We start from the raw sequence: 22065 nt of genomic DNA, 5'->3' as shown, positions 1-22065 counted from the left end.
GAAGAAGTTGGCGCTCTCTGTCTATGGCTTGCGGCTTCACTCCGTAGGCGAGGGAGTACTCTCAGCACCACGCCTCACCCTGCCTCCGCTCCGAAGCCTTTAAAAAGGCTCCGGCGCGGATTGGGGGGGCGCAAATGGTGCCCGCCGAGTCTCTGTGTTCACAGGCATCCGCGCCTGTGATTTTAAGGGTCCCCGCTTCGCCGCAGCGGCCAGACCCAGACGCTACGGAGCCGATTCCCTCCGGAGCTCGGAGGGAATCCGCCATTAAACAATGGCGCCAACCCGGAAGTCCCCTAACAGATGATCTTCGTAGACAGCTGGATCGAGGCGGGTCGGGGCTGCTGATTCTTCTAGATCTGTCAGCAGCTTTCGACATGGTCGATCATGAACTTCTGGACCACCGCCTTGCCGACCTGGGGATCCAGGGCACAGTCCTTCAATGGCTGCGCTCGTTTCTCTCTGGTCGGGGACAGAGGGTGGCGCTTGGGGGGGAATTGTCATCGCGCCACTCCTTGGTGTGTGGAGTACCTCAGGGTGCGATACTCTCCCCAATGCTTTTCAACATCTTTATGCGCCCCCTCGCCCAGCTTGTCCGGAGTTTTGGGCTGGGTTGCCATCAGTATGCCGATGACACCCAACTCTATCTGTTGATGGATGGCCATCCTGACTCGGCCCCAGACACACTGACCAGATGTCTGGAAGCTGTGGCTGGATGGTTATGTGGGAGCCGGTTGAAGCTAAATCCTTCGAAGACAGAGGTCCTGTGGCTGGGACGGGACGATATGGGATTGGGGGGGCAACTCCCATCTCTTGCGGGGGCGCAGTTAGTGCCAGCACCGTCCGTTAAGAGTTTGGGTGTAATCTTCGACACCTCCCTTTCCATGGAGGCGCAGATTGCAGCTATAACAAAGGCAGCATTTTTCCATCTCCGCCAAGCTAAGCAGTTGGCTCCTTACCTCTCTCGCCCTGACCTAGCCACTGTGATCCACGCGACGGTCACCTCCAGACTGGATTATTGTAACTCGCTCTACGTGGGGCTGCCCTTAAGACTGACCCAGAAACTCCAGCGGGTGCAGAATGCTGCAGCGAGACTCCTTACGGGGTCTTCGCTGCGAGATCACATTCATCCGGTGCTATATCAACTGCACTGGCTCCCGGTGGAGTACAGGATCAGGTTTAAGGTGCTGGTTTTAACCTTTAAAGCCCTATACGGCCTAGGACCCTCGTACCTACGGGACCGGCTCTCCTGGTATGCCCCACAGAGAAACTTACGGTCTTCAAATAAAAACATCTTGTTTTTTTTTTAAATAAATGTTTATTGAAGTTTTATAAAACAAAAAATTCATCATTTCAGATAGATCGTTACATTAAATAAAGCTCACATAAAAAACAGAAATATATAACAAAAAAAACCAGAAAAAGAGAAAAAAGAAAAATCCACTTTTTTAAATTTACAAAATTCCATACCCCTCTGTCCTGACCTCCTCACATCTCCCTTTTTTGTGTTCCTCTTTATTCCAATCAAATTCAGCAAATTCAAACCCTTATTTAAACCATGCTTAAATTATATTCTTCTAATTATTATGTCCCAATTTTTCATTATTTTAACCCATTCCTCATCTTATATACTATGACATAATATTATTCTGTTCATAACCCCTTCTCCTTTTTAACATTCTTCTTTTCATTCACATTTAACCAAATCCCACAAGCCCTGTTACCTTCACTTCCCACATCATATTAACACTCAAACATTTTGCAGTGTTTTTGTAAATAGTCCTTAAATTTTTTCCAGTCCTGTTCCATCAGTTCTTCTCCCTGGTCACGGATTCTGCCAGTCATTTCAGCCATCTCCATGTAGTCAATCACTTGCATCTGCCACTCTTCCACGGTGGGTAGATCTTGTGTCTTCCAATACTTGGCGAGAAGTATTCTTGCTGCTGTTGTTGCATACATTAAAAATGTTCTGTCTTTCTTTGGCACCCATTGGCCAACTATGCCCAAAAGGAAGGCCTCTGGTTTCTTAGGAAAGGTAAATTTAAATACCTTCTTCAATTCATTATATATCGTTTCCCAGTAAGCCTTAACCCTTGGGCACGTCCACCAGAGGTGAAAGAATGTTCCCTCAGCTTCTTTACATTTCCAGCACTTGTTGTCGGGCAGGTCAAATAAAAACATCTTGAAGGTCCCAGGCCACAGAGAAGTTAGGCTGGCCTCAACTAGAGCCAGGGCTTTTTCGGCTGTGGCTCCGACCTGGTGGAACACTCTGTCACAAGAGACTAGGGCCCTGCGGGACTTGACATCTTTCCACAGGGCCTGCAAGACAGAGCTGTTCCGCCAGGCCTTTGGCCAGGGCAAAGCCTGACTCCCTCCCTCGTCAATCTTCGCGGAGCTCTGGCCCAATGGTGGCCAGTGGCTTGAATTTAATTAATTTTATAATGAATGATTTTAGAGTGTTGTTTGTGTTGTACTTTTGTATTGTTTTATTGTTGTTAGCCGCCCTGAGCCCGGCTTCGGCTGGGGAGGGCGGGATATAAATAAAATTTATTATTATTATTATTATTATTATTAGGTCCAGTCGTGACCGACTCTGGGGTTGCGGCGCTCATCTCACTTTACTGGCCGAGGGAGTCGGCATACAGCTTCCGGGTCGTGGCAGCAAGACGAAGCCGCTTCTGGCAAACCAGAGCAGCACACGGAAACGTCGTTTACCTTCCCGCCAGAGCGGTACCTATTTATCTGCTTGCACTTTGATGTGCTTTCAAACAGCTAGGTTGGCAGGAGCAGGGACGGAGCAACGGGAGCTCACCCCGTCGCGGGGATTTGAATCACCGACCTTCTGATCGGCAAGTCCTAGGCTCTGTGATTTAACCCACAGCGCCACCCGCGTCCCCAGGACAAGCATACAGTCCTAAATGGCTTGGGACCCAAGTGCCTAAAAGAGCACCTCTCCTAATATCAAATATCCTGGGCCATATAATTGGCATGGGGGTGGGACTATTGGTGGTACTGTCACTAGGGGCTGCCCAGTTGGCACTGACCTGTGAGAAGACCCTAAGGGGAACTATCTCACTAATGGAATGCCTTCCCTGTAAAGGTGCATCTGTCTCCCTCACTATGAACTTTCAGGAGGAACTTAATAAAATTCCTGTTTACCCAGGCATTTGATGGCTGAAAGATTCTGTTCCTGGCAACCTTGACATTATTAGCTGTGAGGGAATGTGACTGCTTAATATGCTTTTAGATGTTTTTAAATCTTTTAAATATACTTTGCTTTATTTTTAGTAGTATTTTTCTACCTCCTTGGTGTTTGCTGCCCTGGTCTCCTTAGGGAGGGAGGGATAGAAATTGAATAAATGAAATGAAAGTTTTACTGAAGATGCTGCAGCAAAATTTGAAACATCTGTACAGTCCTGTGCTTTTTACGAATTGTTTTCAGTGGATTCTAAGGTGAAATTTGAAATCCAAAGCAAATTTAAAATGAAAAGCACAACCATTTAAAACTGCACTGGCTGCGGTCCTATTCACACTTTCCTAGGAGTAAGTCTTACTGAAAACAGCAGCACTTTTTCCTGTTTCGGTTGTCAGTAAATAACCATATTATTCATGCAAAACCTACAAAGATTGCCTTGTTCTAGCTAATTCCAAAAAAGCTTTTGGCAGTTTTAAGCAATAATCTTGTGATTCATTTTGTATAAGAACAAACAGCAAAGATTCTGTAGCACCTTAAAGACTAACAAATGAATTGTGGCAGAAGCTTTCATGGACCAGATTACTAATCTGTAAAAGGCAAGCCATCACCACAATATTAGCCTTAAATGTTCCATACAGAAATGTTGCTTTTCTCTGCAGTAGGCTCAGAGGGCTACCTTAAGGCTGTGTACGCACTTTGCCTTTAAAGTACATTCAAAGCATATTCCCCCACCCCCTCAAAGAATTCTGGGCACTGTAGTTTATAAAAGTTTCCTGGAAATTGTGACTCCGTGAGGGGTAAATTATAGTGCCTAGAATTCTTTCAGAGGGAGAATGAGCTTTAAAGGTATAGCACGTGCAATCTATGGAACCTCACTTCAAGAATTTATTATATTCAATAAGATATGAGCAATAGTCCCCAAATGCAAAACTATTAGGGGTAGGAATCACTGACAAAATATTTCTGGATATTGCTCTCACTCCTTCAGCAATGCAAATCTTTATATATCCTCTCCAAAACTGCAATAATAAAATTATCTTTTTGAAAGGTGAGCAGTTGCAAGTTCAGCACAGAGACACTTTGAATAAATTTAGAGGAGAAAAGAAAAAATAGCATGACTAAAGGTGCTTACAACATTACACTAGCTCACAAATGATAAGATTACTTAGAACAGTACTATATCAGGCTAAATCAGGCACAGGGAACCTGAGGCTCCCCAGATAGTGTCAGACTTCAACTCCCATCAGCCTTAGCCAGCATGGTGAATAGTCAGGGATAATGGGAGCTGTAGCCCAACATCTGGGGAGCCATGGATTCCCTAGTCCTGGCCTAAAATATTTGTGTGAATGCAACCAAAGTCACTCCAATGAAGATGTCAGAGAGAGAAGCAACAACATATATATGAACTTAACAGTTTTTTCATATGTATACACTGACAGCGAAAGATTGTTTTAAATGAACAAATTCTTTCCTGGCTTGACATCATTTTGTGGAAATACACCTAGGGGGATGGTGATGCAATATGTCTAGTGTGGCCTAGTTGTGCGAAGTACTGCTGCCTTAAGTCACTTGGATATTTAACCTGATCAGTTATGTTTGCCCTCTAGTGGTAGCTCTTTTGAACACAAGCAAGACAATTTTGACTTGCAGGTCTGGTACGATCATGGTATGCAATAACGTACCGCATTAAAAAGACCTTTCCATTTGATTCTTAGCATTTCACATGACATCATAGAGAAGGGTGGTATTTTACTAAGTTTTAATCTGAGGAGACTGATATTAATGGATTTCATTTATGATCATTAATTTCAGTGGGTCCATTCTGAGTTAAACTTAGTTGAATACTGCCCATTAGGTTTAATTTCATTTGTCTACACAACTTTCTCACTTCATAAACTTATATTCTTATAGGGCTTTTTTTCTTAATTATGCTGTTCTTTTACAAACATATTTGCTCCTTAGTCTCCCAGCTTTGCCTTTGCGGTAGACTGTTATTAAAAGACTGCTAATAACTTCACCAGACCTTAGAGAGAGAGAAAAGACTATTACTCAATGCAGCCATTTTCTACAGAAAATATGTTGGTATGGCACCTCCAGGATTGCTGACATTAATAGGTTAGCAGAAAACTGCTTCTGGATTGGCTAGGTATAGTAAGTGCCTGAAGTCTTGCTGGTCAACGGCCAGCCCACCTGTGAGGCAACTTCCATAGGGGCATCAGGGCCCAATGTAGGTCTTTATTTCCCTCTCATTCCTGATGTAGATCTTCACTCATTCCTTCTTCCCCGGCAGGAAGGAAGGCACCATTTTGTGGTTCGCCTCTGGTGCCAAAAGGTATTGGGCCAGCCCTGATGATATCCAAAATTACTTGTACTTAGAGTAAACCCATTAATTTCAATCTACTTAAGTCCATTGGGTTTACTCTTAGTATGGCTAATGTTGGGTATCACTCAGAAACTCCTGTAAGCTACTCTTCTGGGTTTTCCTGCTTAAAAGTTTCAACACTTCCTGGATTTAAATTGTCTCCTCTTCCATCTTCCAAATCCTAGACCAAGCTTCCTCAAACTCGGCCCTCCAGATGTTTTGGCCTACAACTCCCATGATCCCTAGCTAGCAGGACCAGTGGTCAGGGATGATGGGAATTGTAGTCTCAAAACATCTGGAGGGCCGAGGTTGAGGAAGCCCATCCTAGACTCTTAATAATATGGATCTAGAGTTCAGCTTCTGGCAATGCCTCAACACCATCTCAATTAATACTATGCCACTCAAACCATTTATTCCACCTAACCTAGACTTTTATTTTGCTATCATCTGCAGTGAGTTAGTTCTGGTCTAGTCAAGGGTTTTCTAAAGCAATTGATCTTACGGGATAACAAAATGGAAATAGTTTATTACTAAGCTATAGTATACTGACTAATGCCAACTATAGAGACCGAATTACAAAACAAATGTTTCTAAGGTTTGCTCATACTCTTTTTCTTCTGCTCGATTATCCAGAAAGTTTCTGAGAAGCAAAAGCACCACTGGCTCAGCATATCTACACAATAAATTGGTTGCTTTGTGCCCTCAAGTGATGACAGGATATACAAGAAAGCCTAAGAATTATGAGAAGGAACACCTTCTTGTTGGAACAAAGGAAGCTGTCTTATTGGTCCATCTTGTCAGACCCATTGGTCTATCTTGCTCAGTACGGTCTACACTGACTGGCAGTGGCTCTCCAGGGTTTCAGGCTTGCTGAAGGCATTTCGAATCCTACTTGGAAATGCTAAGGAATGAACCTGAGACTCTCTGCATGCAAAGCAGAGGCTCTACTGCTGAGCTACAGCCCCATGCACAGACACCCCCCCATCATACCTGCAGATTATGTTAAGCTTTTAATATTAGTAACTGTTATGTACTGAAGTTCTCACCCTGGGCCAGCAGGGGGACACTGTAGATAGTTATGCAAATAAGGGATCGATAGTGACGTTCAGTGATTGGATAGTTTTAGAATATTGTTACAGTTACATTGTACTGGAGCTCTATATAAGCAGGCTGACTGAACCCTTCAGTTCAGTTCTGTTCTGGCCTGTGAATAAACAAGAGCTGTTTCAAGAATCGCTGTGTCATCTGATATGTTCACCCACAACTTAACAGTAACAGCCTATGGGTATTCTTCATATGATTGTAATATCACAAACCAAGGGGTTTTTTTGTACAGCAGACTTCACTATGTATCCCAAAGCATTTCAAAGTGATTTAAAAGCTATCAAAAAAGCAGCAACAATATGCACTCAGGCTCTTTCATTCAAATTCAGAAACAGAAAGATCATAATCCTCAGTCATTTACTCTTGAAGTTGTTCCTCCAAAATCAATCGAGTTACTTCAAAATACTTAAGTTTTGGATTATAGCCTAAAACAGCTGTTCTGCCTGTCTAAGCTTTCCTGGGAGTTTGTACCGTAATCATTAATAGCAAAGACTTGAAAAGGCAATTGATTTCAATCAATATGGAAAGCGTTGCAAACAGCAGGCAGCAGCGAACCCAGCACCTATGAACAAAAGCTGACAAAGGTCAAAAAGGAACAGAATTATTTTCACATGCTTGAAGTGCAGGTGGGCAGGAGAAGGTACATTTTGTGAAATGCAAAGCGGGGAGGGAACATCAGCCCCCACCCCCACAAGTAAGAAAACAGCGTATGGGGTGCAGAAGGTGTTATGTACTGAAGTTCTCACTCTGGGCCAGCAGGGGGATACTGTGGATAGTTATGCAAATAAGGGATTGAAAGTGACGTTCAGTGATTGGATAGTTTTAGAAAATTGTTACAGTTACGTTGTATTGGAGCTCTATATAAGCAGGCTGACTCAACCCTTCAGTTCAGTTCTGTTCTGGCCTGTGAATAAACAAGAGCTGTTTGAAGAATCGCTGTGTCGTCTGATATGTTCACCCACAACTTAACTGAAAGGGAGCCCAAACTCAGGTGGACTCCCACCTGATTTTAAATTATTGACTTCTCCAGCAGCCTTCTGTTCAGAAGGACTCTCCAATACTCCAGAGAGACTTGGAGATGGGTGGTCTTAGGGAAGAGAAGGGGTAAATGTTCTTTCTGTGAACTAAATTATGCTCATTTAAGATCAAAGCTACTGTGTGTATATGGATTCATGCTCAGGCACACAGTTCAAATCCACAAGGAGCCATGGGTTCAGTATTGTGGGCCTAATTCTGTGGATCTCTTCCCAACTGAGATCAGACAGCCCCCATTTCACCCCCGTGGAAATTCAGGTGCTTGGTGAACAGCTTTGTGGTGTTGGTTTTTTTACTTCAGCAGACATGTTAAGAAAGCCTTTCTGTTGTTGTTGTTGTTGTTGTTGTTGTTGTTGTTGTTCTTCTTCTTCTTCTTCTTCTTCTTCTTCTTCTTCTTCTTCTTCTTCTTCTTCTTCTCCTTCTCCTTCTCCTTCTCCTCCTCCTCCTCTGATATTATTTCTACTGTATCTCTTTTGTAACCTCCTTGTACACTGCTTAGAAACAATGCTGTTAAGTGGTATATGAACTGATTGAAACAATTAATTAATTAACAAGTCTAGTGGCTCCTAGACCAGCATATTTATAATGGCATAAATTTTTGTGCATAAATTAACTGGCACAATTCAAAGGACAAATGGCTATAGAGCAGTTGTTGGAAACCTTTGGCCCCATTGATGTTGCTGAACTACAACTCCCATCATCCCTAGCCATTGGTCATGTTTACTGGGAATGCGGGTTACGCTGTAGTCTAAACCACTGAGCCTCTTGGGCTTGCCGATCAAAAGGTCGGCAGTTCGAATCCCTGCGACGGGGTGAACTTCCGTTACTCTGTCCCAGCTCTTGCCCACCTACCAGTTCGAAAGCACATCAAAGTGCAAGTAGATAAATAGGTACCGCTGCGGTGGGAAGGTAAACAGCGTTTCCGTGCGCTCTGGTTTCTGTCACAGTGTTCCGTTGCGCCAGAAGCGGTTTAGTCATGCTGGCTGGTTTATGTTGTTATTTATGGCCTCTTTTGTAAATAAATAAATAACACCAAATCCAAATTTAGAAGGGTAGTTTTGTTAGGCAAAATCAGCAGAGTCTTGTAACACCTTTAAACAAATTTATTGTAGCATAAGCTTTCACAGATAAGTGATATTTCATCAGTTGACGGGGGGACGACGTACCATTCTTTCTAAAGAAAACAACAGTGGGTCAAAATACCTTGGCAAAACAATATTTACACATTTAAGTGCTTCTGATCTAAATATGATAAAAAAGTATTTGCTTTTATATAAAAGAGAATTCAATTACAGCTGATTATTGTTTACTTCCAGTTATGGCCTCAGGGAGGGGCCATAGCTCAGAGAAAATGATACTTGATATGCAGATGGTCCCATGTTCAGTCCCTGCTATTTCCCATTTGAAAATAAGCTCCTGTATCAGATCAGGAGGTTTTCAGAATTACATTGCCAGTCAGCATAAGACAGTACCAGGTGAGATCAATCAATGGCCTTAACACAAGGCAGCTTCGTGTGTGTGTGTGTGTGTACACACACACACATATATACACATACATGTTCATTGTAAATGGTGATATTAAATGTATGTTATGATCTGCAAAAGAGATCAAAAACAGGACAGTCGTGCCTCCTCTGTGAACTGATATCAAACACCCACAATAGAGAGAAAATGAAAAAAAAATGAAAATACTAGCTACATGCAGTTTCATAATAGCAAAGATGTGTGCAAGATGTGGTGGGGTTTTTTTTAGCTGAGCATGTCGAAAAGCAGTTTGGACTTTTAATGAGCTGCTAAGGATTGTCTGGTTGGACTTCAGCAGCTTAGAGTTGGCTCACAGATGGCTTTTGCCCCAGTTCACTTTAATCCAATAATGCTATTCTGCTCCGTCTCACACTGCACACCCAGTAGTGCTTTGTGAGTGAAAAATTGAGGCTTCTTCCAGCTGATATTGGTATGAGAAATGTAACTGCATCACTGCTCTTTTGCTCATCATGTGTACATGGCTCTCAAGATAAAAATTGCTGAGACTAAGGTAACAAAAATCAAGTTGGCATTGAACTCAAGGTCATTGCGTAGAATTTGCTATAGGCGACATATGGCAGGTATTTGGAAGAACCATTGCCTTTACTCCAATAAGCTGTCTTGTATACTTTTGTTGTTCTTTGACTCTTGAAAAAAACAAACATTTAAAAAAGTAGTGATGCAGGTGGGAAATAATTTAAAGCATTGATAACAACTGCTGGGACATAAATAGGATTTTTAAAAAAATATGTAAAGTTTGAAAGTGTTTTCTAACATTGTCTGGAGCTCCTGAAACGTATTTAATTGCTGCTGTGTAAAGAAACCGTATAAATGCCACCAGGCCTCATGATCTGGTGTAGTTCTAAATGTTTCAATAGAATAGCTTCAAACAGTGCTTTTCTAAGAAAAAAAATGTTTGGGGTATTCTCATTTTCCTACTTATATTGAAATACTGTCCCTCAATGAGGCCCAACTTAGATTGGCAAAATGTTTAGGGTTTGCGTACCCCTGCGTCCCCTCCCCCCGAAGAAAAGCACTGGCTTCAAACCAAATTGTGACTAACAAATCACTGAACCATGCTGGATTACTTTATTATTATTTCTAAACAGAACAAAGTTTTTGAAATGCACCAGATATGGCAGCAGGGATGGGAGGCGGGTAGAATATCAAGACATATAGCAGGCATAGGCAAACTCGGCGCTCCAGATGTTTTTGGCCTACAACTCCCATGATCCCTAGCTAACAGGAGCAGTGGTCAGGGATGATGGGAATTGTAGTCACAAAAACATCTGGAGGGCCAAGTTTGCCTATGCCTGACATATAGGCTTACTAATCACTCTGTGATTAAGTGATGTCTTGGATCAGGACCAGAGCAATTGGCCACCAGCTAAAATAAGGTTACCAGATTTTTTTCAGTGAATCCAGGGACACTTTTCAACTTCCTACTAAATAGATGGATTTTGTCAGGGGACTGATTTGTAAATCCGGGGACTGTCCCCGGGAACTGGGGATGACTGGTAACCTTAAGCTAAAATAGCCTTTTGGCATCCAGTTATAGAAAGTTCATTCTTTAAATCTTTCACATACATTTTATTATCATTTACAGGATTCTCTCCAAGTAACTGTAACATTTCTAGTGTGGTGACAACTAGAGTTTTATTTGGTCTGCTGCATGAAGTTTGCAAACATGAGATGAGGTGGATGGAGAACAAATTGTTGTTGTGGGATTTGGGCCTCGGCTCAAGACTCTGTTCAGCCATGAACACAAGAATGAGTCATTGGGTCCTACAAAGTGGTAGCTTAACAAGCTGTGCACGCAGTTTGCCATCAGCTTGTGTTGCCCTAGCAAACAGGGATGAAAATCCAGCACATGTTTTTGCTTCATCAGAAATCCAGGCAAGCAGGAGAAGGTAGTATTCAAATGTTCAAAATGGACACGCTTACCAAGAGTTTATTGTAGTAAACTGACATTTAGTAAACTGACGTTTAGGTCTGGCCAGTGCTTGGATATGAGGTTGCTTGGAAATCCTATGCAGATGGCCTTGAGTTGCATTATAGGAAAAAAAGAGGGACATATATGTACTAAAGTAATAATAATAATAATAGTTTAGGGTAAGGTGTCTTACTGCTGAGGTTTTGTTTTCTGGGTAACTTGAAAGTGAGCTTCATGTCATTTTTCCTTTACAGATTGTTTTGCTCAATCTCCTACTATGTGTGATCATATTCTACTCTGTGTATTATGTGGTCCTATGCTTTTGTTTCACAGCGTTCAGGTAGGAATACCTTGGCAATAATCATGAATGATTGAATGAATGAATGAATGAATGACTATGTGACTACAGATGTAGTGCAATGCTGACAACATTTTGCTCAAACATGGCCTCAGATACTTTGGGTGGAATTCTTTAGCATAATAAAAGATAGTATGGTAGCTAAATGTGTCCATATAAGCATACAGAGTGGATGCTTGAATTCACTGTAAAATACATAATGGCTTTTAAAACATCTTCTGTGAAAAGTAGAACAATTAGCTAAAATTGCCTTAGCAAGACATTAAAAGCATTTAGGAAATCGGCACACATGCACAATAATTTGCCTGATTTAGTATCATAAGCTTCTTGTACTGGGATAAACTTTAAAATTGTCCAACTCTTCACAGGCTGCAGATGTTGGATGGACTGGCACCATTTGACTTCAAGACCAGCCCATCATGGATTCACTCATATTATTTAGGTAAATGTTCTTCCTTGAAGTCCTTATTCTTAAGATGGTCTTATTCTTAGATGGTTTCTCTACTGAAATACTTCAAACACTTGAATTTTTTAAATGTATTATACAGATCGTATCATCTTATAGCAGGGTTAGCAGGGTTGGGGAAACCTTTTCAGCCTGACTGAGGGCCAAATTCCCTTCAGGGAATCCTTCTGTGGGCCATAGGCAAAAGTGAGGAAAGAAACAAATGTGAATTTTACCTCTGTACAGTAGAGTAGTTTGTACACACAGCCCTCTATCCTCCACACATGCAAGGAAGAGACATTATGAGAGCTCAAGGGCACATTTCAGCCTGGCAAAAACACTCAAGGAAGGTGTAAAGCAGGGCTCGTGAGAGGTTTGGCTTGGGATTGTGTAGTCTGGGGAAAATTGTGAGGGTCACCCAGGAAGACCATCAGGCCTGCATTTGACTCCTGAACCTGAGGTTTCCCCATATCTGCTTCATGGTTTCATAATTTCATATTGTATGGCATTACTAATTTCAAGTCAATGGTATTTATTTATTCAATTTATATCCCACCCTCCTGAAGGAGCCCAGGATGGCAGACGCAGCAACAATAAAACATTAAAACAACAACTAAAAACAGTTGAAATCATTAAAAAAAAAAGTTTAGTGAAGTACTAAAGTACATAGCAGTTTGACAGTGGAACCAGTTACTGAGGTGGAGAATAGAGAGGTCTTTAAGCAGAGGCTGCAAAGCCACATGTTGGGGATTCCTTAGCTGCAGATTTATTGATGACCTACGATGCCTTCTCCAGCAATGTGATTCCAGAGGTCTATATGTATGACTTTTCAGTTGGGGGCCTACTTGAGATGCCCACCCAGAGCTAGCCCTGATAATATTGTTAACACATCTCACAATTACTCAGCATTCCTAGTTCATATGGAAATATTCCTGTCATGCAAAACAAAAGAACATATCCCAAAGCAAGGGGTTCAGGCCCACAAAAAGATGAATAAAGGAAATAGGGTTCTGAACATTGTGGGTCTGGAGGTTCCCATTTCTGAAAGTATACACCCAAGATTTCAATTATGCACACCAGGGATGGGGAACCAGCAGTCCTCCAGATATTTATGGACTCCAAGTCCTGTCAGCCCCAACCAGTATGGCCGAATGCCAGGCATGATGGGAGTTGAAGTGCAGCAACATATGGAAGGCCACAAGTTCCTCACACCTGAACTTGTTAAGCGTGAAATGTTAAGCGTGAATGTGAAAAGCAGGTATATGAAAGCACATGTATCATTCAGATATACTAATCAAATAGCTAGGATTGGTTGTGGATTCCTGTTGCTGTATAAGCTGTGAATCGTCTTGGCTGTGATTCTTTATAAAGCTATTATGGCTCCCCTTCTGGGCTAAAAGAGAGTGATTTACATTAAATACATACATTTTAGTTATTTTATGGTCTTTTTTCCTTAAACGAAAGCTAAATCGCTATGAATGAAACCTTTTAAAATGTAAATTGTTTTGAGAAACATCTCAAACACTTACGGAAACAGAAAATGTGAGGAGATATGCTACTGATTTGCTTTTAGATTAAAATAACATTCAGGGAGGTGATTTAGTTACTTGGGGTGGGGGCTGGCAGCAAAGCCATGTGTAATTGTAATAAGTGACTTATTGTATACAAATCTCATCTCAGTCTTATTGATATGATGTACTAGCATACACTGGGTCCTCCCCGCCCCCGGCAAGCAGTAACAGAGATTTAAATATGAATTTGCTTGATGGCTTTGGGCAAGCATCTTTTTCTGAGGCCCTCCTGCCTCCAAACACTTGTTGAGACCATTTTTAAAAGGCTTGGGCAAAAGGAACTGAAAATAGCACTGGAAGAAAGTTGGAAACCAGGAATCCAAGGCCAGGAGATCACAAGCTGGCCGCTGGATAATAGAATCAACACTTTGTCAATCTGATTCTGAAGCCTTACAATCCCTGCATGTCAGGAGTTGCCAATGGCCCTCCTGGCTGGCAGAGTTACTCTGGAGCGTAAGAGCACCACAGCTTGTAGTGTCTAGGGAAGACTGCAACATCTGTAGGCTACCATACCCCCCCAACATTTCTCCGATGAAAATAGGGGTGCCCCATTCCATAATGATAATTTTAATATTTATACCCCACACATCTTATTGGGTTGCCCCAGCGACTCTGGCCAGCTTCCAACATATATAAACACAAAAGAAAACATTAAACATTTTTTTTTAAACTTCCCTATACAGGATTGCCTTCAGACAGCTCGGAGGTTGGATAATTCCCTACTCTCCAACATTTCTCCAATGAAAATAGGGACATCCTAAGGAAAAGTGGGATCAAATCAGAAACTGGGATGCCTTCTCTAAATTAGGGACATCCCTGGAAAATAAGGACACTTGGAGGGTCTGGGCTATGTGTGGCAACCTTTCTCAGTCTAAAGGTCACATTGCCTTTTGGGCAGTCCTCTGGTTAGGCCAGAAACAACTGCACATTTTAAGTTTGTACAGTGGGCTAGTATCTAAACACACTCTCACAACCCTCTCTATCCAGGCAGGCAATAATAATTGTAACAAGGACACATTCCAGCCAGGCAAAAACACCCAAAGAGGATATGAAGCACAAGTAGTGAGGGGTTTAGCCTAGAAAGAGAGTGTGTAGCTGGATAAGGGGTGAGGCCTGGAGAGTGTCCCAAGAGTCAGGTAGAAAGACTTCACCACCCTGCTAAAGCTCTTGTAACTCACCAAACAGGGCTGCAACACAGAGAGCTGTAGATTTCTGGTTCTTTTAGACCCGACAGATCGACAATTATTGAGCAGTCCCAAGACCACTCTTCTTATGGGTCTCACCTCAAAATGTGGGGGAAGTGGTTTTTGTGATCCATCCTAAATTAGGTTTTCTACCAACCCAAAGACATGGTCCTATACCTTTTAAATATTCTGAGGCATATTGGAACCAGTTAGATTGTTTTTTTCCTGTACTAGGCGGCTTTGGAATTCAGAGCACCCTCCCTCTTTCTCCTCTCCCTGAGGTGGTTATCCTCAGATGGAGTCACTGGGGCAAACACTGTGCCCTACTTGGCCCCTCAGGGCCTCATTTCAAATGGGTGTTCCACTGAGGGAAATGTGTCTAGACAGAAAAGATGCCAGGGGATTGGAGCAGGACCCCATTATGAAGATGATGAAGCCAGCAGTTAATGGGGGAGTAACTGAGCTTGCATCTACATATGTTGTGCTTTAGTACTCAAGTCATCTGTCTTGGCAGATCACAGAACAGAGATAAATGTTAAAGTAGTTGTAACCCTCCTAATTGGCGTGTCAGCTCCCCAATTAGTGCTTCATGGCAAAATTAACCAGTGCAGCATCAACAGTGGCCCTAAGGTCTTTTGTCAGCTTCTACCAGCATCTATGTTACTACAGCACTCATAAATGTGCAGCTTCATTCTCTTCATTTACCTCTCTGTGTTAGTTGCTCACATACTGCACTAATATGACCATTCTATCACTCTTGACACCCACTTGTATTCTCTAGATTATTATAGCATTCTAGTCTATAGATCCTCTCTCCAGCCCACAGGTCTTTTACAATACTGCGCCCATGCCACACTTTTCCAATAACCAACAGCACCGCTTTCTAGCATTTGTGCCAAGTTTTAAAGCAACTTCACTAAGTTGTTGTGGATTCCTGAATATAGCAGCTAATCATTTTGGGATTGCCAATCTAGTCATAATGCAAATAGGGTTGACCACGTGCAACTCAGGAAAATGGTGATTATTATAGACAAATTCCACTTTTATATAAACTTGTTTTTGAAGAGCAGGTTGGTTTTTTTACCTTTCATAGCTGTGTAGCCAAAACCAGATAATATAATTTTATCTATGTCTCAGAGCAGAAGCATATAATAGAAAGTGCTTTATATATATATATATATACACACACACACTTTTATGATTTTAAGCCATTCAAGATTTTTATGAGATCTTGAGAAAACTTTTTTCTATGAGAACTCCCTGCAATGCAGGAATCATAGCTAAAGAATCCCTGACATACAGCCATTCAACCTCTGCTTATAAACCTCTGATGACAGACAACCCACCACTTTTCGAGGCAGTCTGTTCCACTGTAGAAGAGCTCTTGCTTCTGACCATGCAGTCTCATTCTTCATGCAAATCATGTGAGCCAGCTTCAGTAGAATTAGTTGGATGGGATCGTGGGATGGCAGGTTTCCTTGCTTCTCCTTCTTCCCCCAAATCCTAGAGACTAAAGGAGGAGAAGGAAAGAGAGGTGAAATGACTGGATTGTGAAACTAAGCACTGAGCCCTCGATTCCTTCCCTTCTCCAGGTCTCTAGGGTTTCCTGAATGCTGGTGTGGGTAAAGAAAGCCAGTTAAGTCCAGGGTTATCTGCGGGAGAGCAGTAGATTAATTACAGTAATGACCAGAGCAGCTGCTGAAGGTCTGAGTAATAAATTAGAGGGACACTTCTGAATTAATATCAGGAAAGTATTATTGCTTACCTTTTCATAGATCTTATTGCAGTTATGGCAGAGAGTAAGAGAATGGATATAAAAAGACTATGGACCTTCTTTAATCACTCAAAAACCTCTTTGTCTTTGTTAAAGTCAGTGGATGTTTACTATTAATTTTGGCTGATGATGGATCAGCTCCTTGAAGGATAAGGTGGATTGTCTTTCAGTCTTGATAGAGAACCAACTGCTCAAGGCAACATTTAACTGTGTAAATTTTTAAGTTCATTTCCTTCATGAGGTTACTGCTGGTCTAAGCAACAATAAGTACCCATAAACTACTTTAATTTAGTGCATAATGGGATCTTGTTCATGGCAGGCAGGAGACTACAGTAAATACTTTTGCGGGGGAAATTACAGCGGCAATTATGAAAATCTGCCACATTCAGAACAATAAGTACTTTAAAAACGTATTAATGGTGTTTAAAATGTTACAATGAAATCTGTCTGCAAAAATTTGTTCATATGCAAACTGTCAGCCATCCTAAGTTATTGAGAAGTCCTGTGGTGTGTAGTGTTTCTTTCTGCCCCACTTTGAGGAGTGCAGCATCCATAGACAATTCAAGATGTCCTGCTGCCTCAGGATTGTTTTGTGTTGTACCATACCTCCTTCCTTGAAAAGCATCATCTTCCAAACTTTTGGATTGAAAGTAAAGGTGACCTCCTGGTAGTATTTACTTTGCTATTATCTTAGATTGTGGGGCTGAAAAGGCAGTCTTGCAGACATGTGGCACGGTGTGTAAGGTGTTAAGAGGATCACCAGAGGAAATCCAAAATCCCTTTAAAAATGTTGCTATGGATTTCCACTTCCAGATCGATACAAGCAGCACATGGGAATTATTTCATTGTGCTAGCATGTGGCTAGAATTCAGACTCCCCAATCAAAGCATACACATAAATTAAAGCAGGGCTAAAGCAAGACTTTTTTCCTACCTGAGGCAAAGGACAAGATGGCATCTCCCCCTAGACCATGTACAAAAGTCAAGACAGGTAGCCAGATGTTACTTCAATACTGGCTCTGGAACAGCATCTTCCACCAAACCTAAGGGCAGCAGCCTGGCTTAGGGGGCCACAGGGTAAATGCAGCTCCATTTCCCTGCCTTCTGCTGTCTACTGCCTGGAACGTCTGCTTACTTCTCCCTAATGATAGAGCTGGCCCTGAATGAAAGAGATACATGTCTCCCATAGCAACTCTGTATGCCTCCTTAATTGCAAAGAATGCTTAGCAAACTGAGCCTGGAGCTGAGGATAAATACAACTGCCAAGCAGTGGATAATTTAGCAGTCTTGGGACTAGCAGCAGCCATAGGATACAACTTCCCATCCACTACTGTAACTCATTTTCTGTTTGTTTAGTTCTTCTAGTGTCACTGGAAATAACCTATCTCATCTCTGGACTGCTCTTTGTCTTAGTTGTAGAAGAATGGGTTTGGGATTATGCAGTGACTGTTACAGTCATTCACATCACCATAACTGCGGCTGGTACGTATGCTGTTTAGTTAATAAATCCACAGAAAAAGAAGTATTGTTGATTTAAAACAACAACTACCCCAGTTTTTTTTAAAGCGATGCTTTTGGCTTTACTGGGACTACTTGGATTATTAGCTTCTCCTTGCTTCTGTGTCTTGAGCTCTTGCTGAAGTTCCACTCGGTGAGCCATTAGGTTCTCCCTGCTTAGCCTTCTTCGCAGGATTGTTCTGGGGATACTCATTGCAAGCAACCCTGAGCCTGGCGCTATCTGCAGAGGGAAAATTCTGTTTTCAGATATAGTTTGAATCCAAGACAGCATTGCAAATTGACTTCAGATGGGCTCACACTGACAGCATTGATAAACTGATCAAGTCTGATGATGAGACCCCTCTGTTGTATTTGGAAATTCCTGATGGGAACTTCCTAGTGTGAACAAGCCAATTCCTGCTGATTTTGCACTGCTGGGCAGTGAGCCACACTTGTAAATGAACTACCAGGAGCCCATGTTAACCTCCTGATTCTTCCTTTGTGCCTTTACCTGCTGCACAGCTGATGTTACATATGTCTAGTGGGGTGTGGCAGTGTTCAAAACTCCCATTGTTCTAGGCGCATTTTGCGACGGAATTTCACTAGCACAAGGAGTTTCTGAGCTCTGGGTGAAGTATTGCACCTAAGATTTCAGAGTAAAACTTCAGAGTGGAAGGAAAGGGCGACCCTTTTCATCTTCCCCATGTGAAAAATGAACATAATACTTTAGCTGCAGTTCATTCATTTTCAGCTTTGTATTCTTGTTATAAAAAGCGCACCTAGACATTCCGTTGTAGTGCGCATAACCTAGGCTCAAGGTGCCATTTAGCTCCTGACTTTCATATCTCAGTTTCTAGCACTGGGGTGTGAGTGACTGAGGTTTTACGGTGTTGTTTGAGATAATATTGTAATTTTTGTCATGTTGACATTACTCCTAAAATGTACCGTAACTTTTCGTTTTGCAGTTATGTCTGAATTCCCGCTGACATTGCACTGGTGGGCAGCTTTAGGTATGAGTTAAATGATTATGATTTAATTATCCAAAATAGCACAACTATAACTGTGGGTTAAACAACAGAACCTAGGACTTGCTGATCAGAAGGTCGGCAGTTTGAATCCCCGCGAAGGGGTGAGCTCCCGTTGCTCGGTCCCTGCTCCTGCCAACCTAGCAGTTTGAAAGCACGTCAAAGTGCAAGTAGATAAATAGGTACCACTCCAGTGGGAAGGTAAACAGCGTTTCCATGCGCTGCTCTGGTTCGCCAGAAGCGGCTTAGTCATGCTGGCCACATGACCCGGAAGCTGTACGCTGGCTCCCTCGGCCAATAAAGCGAGATGAGCGCCGCAACCCCAGAGTTTTCCACAACTGGACCTAACGGTCAGGGGTCCCTTTACCTTTTACCTTTATAAAGCATAGGAAATAAAAAAGACCCTGTCAGATCAGGCCAAAAGCTCATCTAGCTCAGCACTCTGTTCTTACAGTGACTAACCAGATGCTTATGGGAACCTCTGAAGCAAAACCTGAGCATTCTCCCCACCTGTGAGAGCCAGCAGCCAGTATTCAGAGACATACTGCCTCTAGCAGTGGAGGCAGAACATTGTTAATGTGGCTGGTAGCCACGGACAGCCTTATTCTTCATGAATTTGTCCAATCTTCTTTGAAAGCTATCTAAGCCGGTGGTCATCACTGTGTGAAAAAGTACTTCCTTCCAACATTCAGCTTCTTTGGATTGCCCTAAGTTCTAGTATTGAGAAGGAGGGAGAAAACATTTTCCCTAGTCACTTTATCCACACTGCATAATTCTGTACCCCTCTATCATATCCCCCTCCTTACTTGTCTGCTCTGTAAACAAAAAACCCCTGAAACACAGCCCAACCAAATATATGCCTCTCAATATATGCTTCATCACTGTTTTCCATTGTAAAACAGGTATTTTAAAATTCTTGCTAGCTGCTCCTATTACTAATCTAACATATTCTTGTATTGTTTACAGGTTCGGGCCTAATTTTGATGGTTTGTGTTGGACAAAGTTTGGCTTACTACCTGTTCAAAGACAACTTTATTTATCCAGTTCTGGATAATTTCTGAAATGCATTTTTTCAGTGCCTATGTTGCTTTATGAAAATGCACATGGATGTGTGGACCAACGCTAGCATGCAGTTTTAAGTAGATCAGAATTCTATATGCTGTCATAACCTAGGTGCTTGCTTGTTTTGTATAGGAATAACTATTTTTAGTCAATAAAACTGCTCTTATCACCAGAAAGCTCTTTCCGATGTTTAGTCAGATCCTCCTTGTTGTAATTTGAATCCATTGGTTTGGGTCCTGCCCTCCAGAAGAGGAGAAAACAAGCTTGATTCATCTTCCATGTGACAGCCCTTTGGATTTTTGAAGGTGGTTATAATATCTCCTCTCAGTCTCCTTTTATTCAGGCCAAATGAACCCAACTCTCTCAACCATTCCTCATAAGGCTTGGTTACCAGACCCTTCATTATCTTGGTCACCCTCATCTACACATGTTCTAGATTGTCAATACAGCATCCTTCTTAAATTGTGGTGCCCAGAATAGGGCAGTATTATTACTTCCCTTGAGCTGGACACTATACTTCTGTTGATGCAGCCTAGAATAGCACTAGCTTTTTGTTGTTGCTGTATCACACTGTGGACTCATGTTCAGCTTGTGGTTTATTAAGACCCCTATATGCTTTTTGCATGTACTACTGGCAAGCCATCTTATATTCCTGCCTAAGTGCAGAACCTTACTTTTGTCCCTATTGAAATTAATTTTGTTTGGGCCCGGTTCTCCAATCTGTTAAGGTAATCTTGAATCCCAACTCTATCTTCTGTGGCATTCCTTCATCCAAGTCACTTATAAAGACATTGAACAACAACAGACCTGGGACAGAACCATGTGGTACCCCACTTGTCACTTTTTTCCTGGGTGATGAGGAACCATTAGTGAGCACTCTTTGGGTTTGGTCAGTCAACCAGCTACAAATCCACCTAATAGTTACCACGTCCAGCCCACATTTTACCAACTTCTCTGCAAGAATATCACGGGACTTGGTCAAAACTCTTACAGAGATCAAGATGCACTTAAGTCCACTGCATTCCCCTGATCTACCAACCTTGTAACTCTATCCAAAAAAAAGAAATGAGATTCATCTGGCATGACTTGTTTTTAAGAAACCCATTCTGGGTTGTTGTGCCCCAAGGCCCTTCCTACCCAGAATCTCATAGCCTTGTTGGATTGCCTTGCTGAAATTTAAGATTTGTCAGAAATTTCTGAAATTTGGTTCAATTAAGGTAAAATTTCTATGCTAAATTTTCTACTGGGTTAAAAAAATGTCTTGATTTTATTATGAATATAACAATCAAGTTTTATAAAGCCACTTGTCTTAGCTACAGAGCTGCTTCCATTGCAATATAATAATGTTTATATGATTAATGCACAAGAAAATGTGGAAGTGAAGCTAAGTCCAAAATTACAGCTATTCTTAATGCAAATATAAAGTTATAGGACAGCATTAAGTCTTACCCATATATCACTGAAAGTATAAGAGGATGGTGTGGAGTTCACCGGTTTAATTAGTAAAAACTCATCCCCCAGAAAGCCGAAAGAGCAACGAACCCAGTCTTCAGTATGTGACTTTGAGGGCACATTTGTCTGCAGCGAAGTGGTCCATTGAATTAAATAGCACATGTTGTATAATTACCCTGATTTGTTTATTGGGCCTGTGAGATTTGACACATATACATGCACACTGCTTTTTATCTATCCACCTTCTTATTCTGAAGCATTTTCCCAGCAGGGCAAGTGAGGTACACCACAGTGCTCAAATTATGAAATTTTGTGAAATCCATTAGCCCCACTTACTGAATCCCCCCAATTCTAAACAAGTCATGCTCCCCTTAGCTGTCTACAAGCAGTAGATAAGGAAGGCAGCAGAAGGGTGTTCTCCCCGAAACCCGTAATTCAAACACTGTACTATAGAAAAGGAAGGAAACACAAGCAATTGCTTAATGAAAACGAAACTTTTAATCCGGGAGACAGTTCCCAAATGGCCCTTCAGAACTTCATAGTGGAA

The 22065-nt window shown here is 41.9% G+C and overlaps 1 protein-coding gene across 1 annotated transcript; it reads left to right on the top strand.

The window, feature by feature from the left end:
- Positions 1 to 11409: 11409 nt before the first annotated feature.
- On the top strand, positions 11410 to 20543 carry TMEM244 (transmembrane protein 244). The gene is made up of 5 exons (XM_053381885.1): positions 11410 to 11491; positions 11878 to 11951; positions 17839 to 17964; positions 18945 to 18989; positions 19971 to 20543. Exons 2-5 carry the CDS (start codon positions 11885 to 11887, stop codon positions 20063 to 20065), a joined length of 333 nt encoding a protein of 110 aa, XP_053237860.1. The 5' UTR covers positions 11410 to 11491; positions 11878 to 11884; the 3' UTR covers positions 20066 to 20543.
- Positions 20544 to 22065: the final 1522 nt, after the last annotated feature.

This window comes from Podarcis raffonei, chromosome 3 (genome assembly GCF_027172205.1).
Source record: "Podarcis raffonei isolate rPodRaf1 chromosome 3, rPodRaf1.pri, whole genome shotgun sequence".
Lineage (NCBI taxonomy): Eukaryota > Metazoa > Chordata > Lepidosauria > Squamata > Lacertidae > Podarcis > Podarcis raffonei.
The sequence above is the reverse complement of the archived record's forward strand: the minus strand, read 5'-3'. Positions and strand labels throughout refer to the sequence as shown.

Excerpts from the sequence above, each read along its gene's own strand:
- TMEM244 (XM_053381885.1), top strand. The coding sequence starts at position 11,885 with ATGTTGGATGGACTGGCACCATTTGACTTCAAGACCAGCCCATCATGG. Across the intron at positions 11,952-17,838 it reads GATTCACTCATATTATTTAG|TTCTTCTAGTGTCACTGGAA; the intron begins GTAAATGTTCTT and ends CTGTTTGTTTAG. Across the intron at positions 18,990-19,970 it reads GCACTGGTGGGCAGCTTTAG|GTTCGGGCCTAATTTTGATG; the intron begins GTATGAGTTAAA and ends TATTGTTTACAG.